At 37.3% G+C, this 10626-nt stretch overlaps 2 protein-coding genes across 2 annotated transcripts; one reads left to right on the top strand and one right to left on the bottom strand.

The window, feature by feature from the left end:
* The first annotated feature begins 137 nt into the window (after nt 1–137).
* Nucleotides 138–1299, top strand: LOC113464308 (uncharacterized). The gene is made up of 2 exons (XM_026813389.1): nt 138–846; nt 906–1299. The coding sequence occupies exons 1-2, from the start codon at nt 782–784 to the stop codon at nt 1174–1176; spliced, it is 336 nt and encodes a 111-aa protein (XP_026669190.1). The 5' UTR covers nt 138–781; the 3' UTR covers nt 1177–1299.
* An 872-nt stretch (nt 1300–2171) lies between these two features.
* Nucleotides 2172–10378, bottom strand: LOC108624756 (zinc finger protein 595). The gene is made up of 4 exons (XM_018024273.2): nt 10008–10378; nt 8540–9397; nt 5709–6224; nt 2172–3040 (listed from the first exon to the last, which is right to left on the bottom strand). The coding sequence occupies exons 1-4, from the start codon at nt 10161–10163 to the stop codon at nt 2222–2224; spliced, it is 2349 nt and encodes a 782-aa protein (XP_017879762.1). The 5' UTR covers nt 10164–10378; the 3' UTR covers nt 2172–2221.
* Nucleotides 10379–10626: the final 248 nt, after the last annotated feature.

Below are 10626 nucleotides of genomic sequence, written 5' to 3'. Positions count from 1 at the left end.
GTGTATAAAGTACATACAGTTATCTCGTTAAATTCATTGAAATGTTTATGGCTATTAAAAAAAATTATCATTTGCCTTCGTATAGCATATGCACGTGCAATCGCTGAGCGTGACTCGTTTGCACCCCTTTACGCGAAAACGAAGGAGCAGAAGCGAAAGCGTTTGCTGGTCATCGAAGGATCCACGAGGCACGAGCATTTAAAGGGCAGGTTTGCAGTTTGGGTCTTGCCGTTTACCTGATACACGTATACGGAAAAATTACGCGTGTAGTGGTACGCCGTTCAAACTGCGCGCGCGGCTAGGTTCAAAGCTTAAAGCTAAGACATAACAGCATTCTAGACTGGGTCTACGCTATGGGCGGAAAAATCCACAAATCTTACATCAAGACTTTTAGTTCCACCTTTCTTCACCGTACGCGCGGCGATCGAAATTCCGCAAATCTTACATCACTGGTCGTACCTCAGCGACAGGCAGATACATTATCCAGGCCGGTACGGGGGACTGCACCACCGGGTGGTGGATCGCGGGGTTCCACAAGTGTCTGTGTTGGGCCCACTTCTGTGGAACCTCGAGTACGATGCAGTCTTCTGCTGAAACTGAAGATGTTGAAATTCCCCACGACATGTACATCATCTGTTACGCAGACGATATACTTATACTCATCGCTGGGGAGGACTTCAGGAGGACCATTCGGCTTGCCGAATTGGCAGTGCCGTCGTCGCGCGGATCCACGAGCTTGGATTAAAGGTGGCACCGGCGAAGACGGAGGCCATGTGGTTTCATGGCCTCCGGAGGTCCGCCGAGCAACCTGACTCGTGAATCCGTGTTGGAGACTCATATGTTAGGGTGAGTCGGTACATGAAGTACCTGGGAGTCCCAGGAATCGAAAGTCGGGTTTCTTTCAGGGATGCTAAAAACATTTTCACTAACGAATTTGGCCATCGAGTGGGGAAAATTCTCCCGAAGGAAAATTGTGAGGGACGGATCAGTAGATATCGAGTCGTGCACCTCAATTCAACGACGGAGCCCGAAAAATCCAACAGAGCATTACGAAATGATCAGCTTGTTCGCCTAACGCGAAGATGGTTATCCGCCGATGCCGGTACAAAGAGCATCACCCCGATCGAGTCGCACCCTTCGCGCATCGTGTACATAGTTTATGGGCCACGCGGGTAGTGAAGTTCATTTTGTGAATGAAAAACAATCGGCTCCTTTCGGAGACGTTTAATGTGAGAGTGCAGGGACGTCAGTGTAACTGTTTGAAATTTTTTAAGTGAGGAGTGACAGTGGTGTAATGAAGTTGAGTTCATGTATAAAAATCAATCTGCTCCTTTGAAAGACGTGTATTGATAGAATGTAGGAGCAACAATCTCAGTGTGTTAAAATTTTTGAGTGTGGAGTGACAGTGAAGGTGCGGGATTCCTTCCCTGGACAGAAGATCAGCTGTGGCCTACCTGCGAGCGGCAAAGTCGCTGAGCCATTGACCGTGGCCCATCGTGAGGAGGTGCACTTGCAAATGAATGAGGAAGTCTAAATTTCTACAGTTTTTACATTTTCTCTTTAATTTAATATTCCCTGCGACTTATTAATTCCTCATTTATCCTATCATCATCCATTAATTATCAACAATCTATCATTTCACCATTGATTCCACGTGAATAACGACTAAGTGTATTAATTGTTACTCATAATAACGCACGAACAACAATTTCCTTGCATTGTTATTCACGTAGTTTGTAAAACGCTTCGTACTGAGCGGAGCGCTTGTTCAAACGCGTGAAAAGCCGAGTGGCCGGATCCGAGCCAACACTCCCGAGTCGGAGCCCGCGTCGGAGCCCGCGTCAACCGAGCGCTCTGATTGGTCCGTGTTTTTTGTTACTAACTCGGTAACCAAGCCCCATTCTGCATTTTGCCAAAGGAAGTTGTTCAGGAAGACCCTCCCTATCTGCCATTTTCGGCTCTTACACTCTTTACGGATCACCCTGTATAGTAACCTAAACTTTCTAACACCTCCAATAACATTAAGTTGTTTGGTCTAATATTAAGAAAGTCATTCAACATTGAAATGCATATAAATATTTATCAACTTCACTCAAATGATTAGTATTGTACTTATTTATGTAAACTTATAAATAAAATAAAGTTAACAGAGGTATGAAAGAACACACATGTAGATCTAAAAAAGTCATTCTTTAATAAATCTCTCGCAGTCGTTAATATGTTACATGTTGGGATATATCGTATAATAGGGGTTCTTGAATTGCTTCGAGTTAATCGTATAAACGTTTGGATCCTCAACCGTAAACGGCTGGATAATATTCGATCCCGGATTTTTTTGACTGTGTACGTTGGGGATCATGTACTGGGGCGTGGGCGTCACTTGGCCCACGGTGGCATCCTCCACCAACTTCCTTTGCGAATAAATCAAAACTTGTGAAACATTCACAGAATCCTGTTGCGAGTTTTGCACAGAGTTATTCACCGAAACCGCAAATCCAGTATTCGACATTTGCTGCGCTTTGCACTTTTTCCTGTGCGCATAAAGTGAGCCCGCGTTGTTGTACCGTTTCGTGCAAATCTTACAGGCATACGGCCTTTGCCCCGTATGCGTGTACGTGTGTTCATTCAACGAGGTTAATCTTCTGAACGATTTCGTACAAATTTGGCAATGGTACTTCGCCTCGCCCGTATGCATTGTTATATGCCGTGCCAAAGTGTTGGCGCGGGCGAACGCTCTACTGCAATACTGACAAATATAAGGCTTCTCTCCGCTGTGAGTACGCAGATGCAGTTGCAAATAAGTGCTCTTGGTGAAGGCCCTGCTGCAGACATTGCAAACGTATGGTTTGACGCCTGTATGCGTTCGCATGTGCGCCACCAAAGATCCGCTTTGGGCAAAACACTTGCTGCAGACCTCGCACAGAAACCTTTTCTGTGTCTCCTTTACTCGTTTATGACGTTCTATGTGATTCGCTAGCGACTGAGCCTGAGCGAATGATTTCGGACAGATTGCACATTTATGCGGTCTGTTGTGACGATCCTGAAATAGTATTTAATTGTTGGACATCGATATCAGAAGTTATTATTTAATAGTGGGGCTGGTACTCGAAAATTCAGGCATCCGAGCCTCGGATTTGGGTCGGGTAATGATCGGGTCGAATTAAATGGAATCCCGAAAATTTGTTCAGTATATAGTTCCGAAGGAAGGATGTACAGTAGCTCACAAAAGTATTCTAAGGCAATTTGCAAATCTTAATGAACAAGATAATCTCTATTAAACTAATTTCTTTAGAATAATTCAGCGCCTATAGTAAGGGGAATGGGTCTCAAGATTATCTGTAAAATTCGAAAATGATTAAACAATATAGGTAATAATTATGATACATTTATTAAAAAAACGCATAACAAGTGATTCAAAAGTATTCGAACACTACATACGGGGCATTCGATGACGTTCCGATCAAGATCTGACGATGACATCTCAGATCGGCTCCGTAATTTTTTATACAAAAGTACTTGTCGAAAAATACGTACTAAAGGGCCTAGCTGGATAAGGGGGTCAAATGTGCCCTTGAGCCGAATGAAGCGCCGTTCGCGCCATTCGATAGCATATCAAAAAAGAAACATTCACTCTAATTTTTAGCCCTATATCTCAACCAGGAGGGGAGTAATCGAGAAAATTCGAAAAACCAGTTTTTTTAAGTTTTTCCTTATTTAACGCCTTGCGAAAAATCTGAAAAAATTCTGACATGTTCGTTGTGTAGTTGGACAAGTCTGAGAATTTTTTCAGATTTTTCCCTTGCAAAATGTTTTGCTTGAAAAAGTAACTTCTGCTTCGAATTTTTATGTCTTTTTCATACAGTATATTTATTATATGTTTTTAAACATTTTGAGTAACTATAGACATAATGTCAACAACGACAAAGTGAAAATACACGAAATTGTCCCATGTTCAAGTGCCGAGACGGAAGACATGTTTCCAACAGCGACGGCGGCGAAGACTCCAGGTCAGTAATCGCTGCGTACTTTTTTGACATAGGTTCGCGTCCTGGCGCCGACCATAATTTTTTTAACATACATATGTTGACACATGTCAATATATACCTACCTACGAACCTACGTCAAAAAAGTACGCAGCGATTACTAGCCTGGAGTCTTCGCCACTTCGCCGCCGTCGCTGTTGGAAACCTGTCTTCCGTCTCGACACTTGAACATGGGACAATTTCGTTTATTTTCACTTTGTCGTTGTTGAAATTATGTCTATAGTTACTCAAAATGTTTAAAAACATATAATAAATATACTGTATGAAAAAGACATAAAAATTCGAAGCAGAAGTTACTTTTTCAAGCAATAAAAGAAGTTTTTGATTTTTTTCACATTGATGCACCAATTTTAAAAATCTGAAAAAATTCATGATCCCCCTGGTTGAGATATAGGGCTAAAAATTGGAGTGAATGCTTCTTTTTTGATATGCTATCGATTAGCGCAAACGCCGCTTCATTCGGCTCAAGCGCACATTTGACCCCCTTATCCAACTAGGCCCTTTTAACCATAACTACTACCTACATTGTTTATCATATTTTACTGACATAATCTTGAGATTTCCCTCTTAGTATACAGTAGATGCCGAAATGCTTTAAACAAATTAGATTAATATACATTATTTCGTTCATTAAAGTTCGCAAATGTAAGCGTTTGAAAACTTTTGTGAGTCATTGGGGCAATTCTTGTAAAACAGCGGAGTTGCTGTCCCTCACACCTTTAACAAACGAGTCGTAATGACACTTTCTAAACCCCAAAAATAGAACAACATTAACCGATTTTAATGAAACTTTGTACATGCGTATAAGTCATTTATATCTGCAAACGGCATGTTTCAAATTTATATTAAAAGCCCAAATACAAAATTTAAAAAACGCGACATTTACTCTATTCTTCGCGATCCCGATCAATAGCAATTTTGGACAAATTTTTTTTATACATTACATAGTAAACTAAGTCTTCCAGCATTCCACACAAAATTATATTCTTTCATCAAACATTAAGAAAGTTATTCTGTTTTAAAAGGTGTTTCATCAATTTCGTGAGTCACTGTACATTTCTACGTATGGGAAAAACTTTTTGTTTCAAATTATCTATAGCTTCTAATTTTTTATTTAGTGTTGTCGAGAGACTGTGGTTGAAATATGGGTTCAATAACATAGCAAGCGTGAGTATTTTGGATTTTAGAATGTTCGAAACGCATCTACAATGCATTTTTCCCTTATGGATTCTTACAATCGCTTATACATGATAACATATGAAAACACTGTTAAACTTAATATTTAAAACACCTTCGAACAATTACGATCCGAATGCAGTAACGTGAGTCCCCCGAACGAATTTATGTACCGAATTAAGTTTCGAGACCTCTCTTTTTTTTTTGATGACGGAGGGGAAATCTTTCTAAAGATATACCCCCTCCCATTGGGGGGTGGGAAGGAAGGTTTATGTGGGATTCTTACCCACTAAACCCCTTCGGTGGCCATCCTCTTCGCCTTCAGAGGGGTGCCGGGATCGCTCAAAAGCACACAACTGGCACCCCTCTGGCGAAACAGCTCACCCCCTCAAGTTTCGAGACCTCGCCCGAACCCGAAAACAATTCCCGACACGTATTTTCGGGAAGCCGCACTCCTATTATTTAAATTAGTAATTTTAAGTGAGTTACCTTCTTCCTTCCTTCCATGTCGACTTTACTCATACTATCCATGTCATCTTTGTCATCCATATCGGAGCTATCAAACATTTCGGACTTGTGTTTCGATTGCTCGTGATCCTTTAATTTGTCTACTCTCGAGAATCCTTTGCCACATGTTCCACAGGTATACTTCAATCCACTGTGCGTGGAAATGTGCCTTTTCAGATTTCTTTTCGTAGCAAATAGTTTCCCACACTGAGTACACTGTAGGCTTTTGGCGGGTAGGTTCTCGTCTTCCTCGTCCTCCTCATCTTCTTCCTCTTCATTCTCGTCATCCTCTTCAACGGCTTCGGTCGATCTTTCTTTCATCGAACACTGAGAGGTATCGTCCAATTCCTCTGATTTATATTCCGGGTGACTCTTGGCATGCGTAATAAAAGATTTCTGATACGTAAATTGTTTCGAACACACTTTGCACGTATATTTCATGCTTCTTCGTTGCTCTTTAGAGGAATCATCAGTTTTTTGTAATTTTATTCTTTTATCCTGCAACAATCAAAAACATGCACATTTTTCATTAGTGTAATATAATTTTAATATAAATACTTAAAGTTATATGAGCCGTAAAATCTTTGGCAAAAGTTTAAGAAATGTGGTAACAAGCTGTCTCCAATATTTGAAGCGAATTTTTAGGAAAAATATTTACAGAGAAGATTTAAAAAATTGTTCGATATACATATTTTTTCAAGTCATAACGAACTTCTGATGTATTATTTTTAATATTCTAATATACAAGTTTTACCAATTTTTTGCTAGGATTGTACCTTACACAATATCCTCGAAGTTGATATTATTTCAATTTTAAAATATTCTTAAAACATGTATTAATAATGATACAAAATTACAAAATTCTGTCATTGTTCCATCTATATTTTTTTCATAAATTAAGTCATCATTTTGCTATTCAATACAAGAATTCAAGGTGTACTTTTTTAATAGCCTTGCCAAATTTCTAAAATTTTCAATATTGATTTACTAATGTCATATGTACTAAGTGTTAAAATTTGAATGCTTTGTTATCGTTTTTATTGAAAGGCTCATGCAATCTTAAATATTACATTAACAATGAATAAAGGACTAGGAAAATTTATATCCTGTACTACACGGTACAAAAGAGAATAACGAGAGAAGTTACACTCAACCTATGTGGACCGTATTCGACACAGTAGACAGAAGAACATTGTGGAGGTTTTTGGACGAAGTGAATACCTGGTTGGGAGAATGAAGGAGTTATATGAGAAAAATGCAGTAAAAATAAGAAACGGTAACAAACTAACGAGTGAATTTTGGACTAAGAAGGGTTTCAGGAAAAGATATACACTGAATCATATTATTTTCTGCTTGTATATTTAGTAGAAAAATGAAGCGCAGAAGAAATGTTGGAGAGAACAGTAATGGAAATTTAGGAATTTGATTATTGGTAGATCATGAATTTTTGTGCGAAATAGGTATCACTTAAAAAAATGAATTCTAAGTAGACATGTCTTTTATCTTATAAACATTGTACTAGGCACCGATCTTTTAATATCTTGTATATTTGTACTTGGCAAACAGTCTTTATATTTACTGCCGACACAATTTTTCTATAAGTGCATAAAAGCCGCTATCTAGTAATTGGTAGAAACTTATCCTTAGTAGTGAAAAGACCACAATAATGATTTTTAACAGAAATGTCAAGTGTAAAAGGGAGAAATAGATCTGGAAAGATGAAGAATTAGAAAAGGTCAATTGATGTAAAAGTTTCGTATTCAGCAGAAAAAAGAGTTACAGGACAACATAATTTGGCTGAAGATGAAGGGAATAGTGGCGTTGAAAGTTACGTAGAAGTGAAGTACAGCATTGATAATACCTCTTACAGTCGAGATGGATATTAAGTGGACGCACTTGTTTCAATATTGGACCAAACTACTTTTTTGTGCAATGCTAGCAGATTTAGTTTACTATGTCATGTGCCAAAAAAATGTATTCAATATTTTTATTGATCGAAATCGTGACCAAAAAAGTAAGTATCACGTGTTTTAAACTTTTTTATTAGGGATTCTAATAAATATTTGTAATGTTCCGTTTGCTGATTGGTGAAAACAATAATCAATTGATCTTTCTAACACCTACTCAAAAATTAATTCGTTAAGTCCAATATTAAAAGAAATATTCAGTTTTGAAATATGTACGAATTATGAACTTCAATTTTATATAGATTACCCCAGATTAAACGATCAAACTACACCAATATATTCTGAGTGCAAATAAGAAGATAATGTTGTATAAAGATAGATTTCCAAGTGCTTTATAAAAATGTTATAGTAAAAAACGAATCTGAAATCAATAGCGAGTTCGTTGTTGGTACATCGGAGTATAACAATAAGGCTTCGATACTTATGAAATCTACTTCTTCTAACAATGTTTACTATTTGAAATAATCGAACGCAATATCGCAGAGATTGTCATAAAGAATTAGTATCAGTTCCGAAACGTGAATTCGCGACAAGAGCTAATAGAAAATATTATATATAGAGTATAGATAATAAGAGTATATAATATACTAACTAATAACTAAAGCAAAATAAAAATGAAATTCGGAGTTATAAATTCAGTTTCCCTAAGATGTCAAGCTTGTATTAGTAACGGGGGACGACATTTCGAAATAGAAACATAAACTAATTTTCAATGTAATATAGCGTGATAATAAAGGGTTTGCAGACCTGTTTATATAACATCTTTTCTCATTTTTACTCATACAATATACTGGTACGTTATATGATCGTTCAATCTGAGGACACCCTACATATGAATTATCTTACTTGAATATTGTTAATTCTTTTATCTTGTAGACTCTGTTCATAATTCACTCTCTTGTCTTCTATGTTTTCTTTCCTACCATGCGCTTCGTGACAAATTGCGACGTGATTTTTAACTTTCGCCAACGTCGAATATTGTTTATCACACACATAGCAGACGTAACGTAGCTTAGTTTTACGTTTATGTACAATAGCGTGTCTCTGCAAGGCTATTTTCGAACGGAAGGATTTGATACACTGTGTACAACGCAATCTAGTTGTGCGTGCAATCAATGGTTTCTCTTCTTCGTCTTGAATGCCATCAGTTCTCGATGATTCATCTAACATTTGATGATTATCCGATATTATCTCGTTACGGTCTTCTTTTAAAGAAGTATCCTGCTGCACCATGTGATCGTGCAACGAGGACAATTCTTCTTCTTTCATCGGATTTATCTGTCTAACAGAATCATCATCCAATAAACTTTTATAAACATTTACATTATTTAGACTCTTTCTCTCCTCTATATTATTTAATTGACTGTCCTTCTCATAACAGAACAGATTCTTCTCTGGAGTGAGACAGAACGACGTCTCCTCTTTCGTGAAGCAGAAATTGTCTGAATAAAAATTTGTTGTACAAACTTCTTGCTTTTCTGTGTTCTCCTTTTCAGAAGATATTACACTGGATATAACATCAGCGATTATCGCTGTAACTATACTGGCACTGCTTACAGAATTGTTAGAGGACGATTTGAGTTTTAGAATTTCACGTAGCTTTGTGTCCGAGTTTTGTATCTGACACCGAAAATCGTATGATGCGTCCAAACGTTGATTACAAAGCGAACAAATCACCGAAGGTAAACCATCTCCTTCTTCAATCTAAAATAATAAATTAGTATAGTAAGTGTCCCAATTTCTATTAACATTACAATTTCTACTCACTGACTTAAGGTACCATATAAAGTTATACAAAAAACAGTGAACAGAAATTGTAATCTTAACAAAATTTATTTGCTATACCTAATAAGTTCATGTTTAACAAAAGAAAGAATGTATTTGATTACGTTCTTGCTTATACCTTGTTTCTCAAAGTTATTTCCCTGTTCCTTGGTTCTTATCTATTTCGAGATCACGGCTTTATTACAGTGTAATAAAAATCCCAATTTCTTGTTACAATTTCTCCTCACTGGCTTAAGCTTACATATAAAATTATGGAAAAATAAGTCAGTGAACAGGAATGGTGATGTGAACAGAAATTGGAACATTAACTATACGACAGAGTAAAACAAATTAATCGAAAACACATTCGAATAATACTATTTACAATATCAACTTTGCTTCTGACAATCTAGCTTCATTTGTTTATGATTAATGCTAATGATATTTGTTTACGATCAACAAAAATGAAAAATATGTAGTGTTTATTAGAAGCCAAAGGAAATAACTTGTTTGACTTATATTATTGTTGAGAAAAGTATCGCAAGCTAACCTTTACGGAGGCAACAGCCATAAGTTTACGGGATATAGTATCTCCATTCCGAAAAAGTTCACAAATCTCAGCAGCCCTTTTCAAACAAATCCGACACTCGTCACCGTAAATTTTCTCGTACGCGTCGTCGAATTGCTTTGTTTTCGGCTCTTCCATGTTAAACCATTTATATACAATAGAAATGAAGTTGGGAATCCGGACGATGCTCCCCACCTCGGAAACCGAGTGCCGTCGATGTTTTCGATGCTTTTGTCCATTGCTCTGACCAGTTTACGTGTTCAGTGAGTATGTACAAGTTTTACTAGCCTGTTTTCGGAATTATATGTCCATATTTGATATGATTAGACTCAGAGAAAAAAAAAAGTACATGGCAGTGATTAAAATTTATTATTCCAGAATTCGAATGATTAATCAATTTTTATTTAACATAAATTATGGATGAAAAAATTTTCACATGTATTACTCGTACAGTGTTACATCCCTGACTTCTTTCATCAATTTCCGTTCATTAGAATCGAAGAAATTAAATACCAAAATGATTGGAGATCATATATCAAAATCTCCTTTAAGGACGTTAGTCCCGCTCAGTTGGTCTCAATCATTTCAAGTAGTGCCACGT

The sequence above is a fragment of the Ceratina calcarata genome, unplaced genomic scaffold (assembly GCF_001652005.2).
Source record: "Ceratina calcarata isolate Rehan_Ccalc_2016 unplaced genomic scaffold, ASM165200v1 scaffold1176, whole genome shotgun sequence".
Lineage (NCBI taxonomy): Eukaryota > Metazoa > Arthropoda > Insecta > Hymenoptera > Apidae > Ceratina > Ceratina calcarata.
This window is presented reverse-complemented; position numbering and strand designations above follow the sequence as displayed.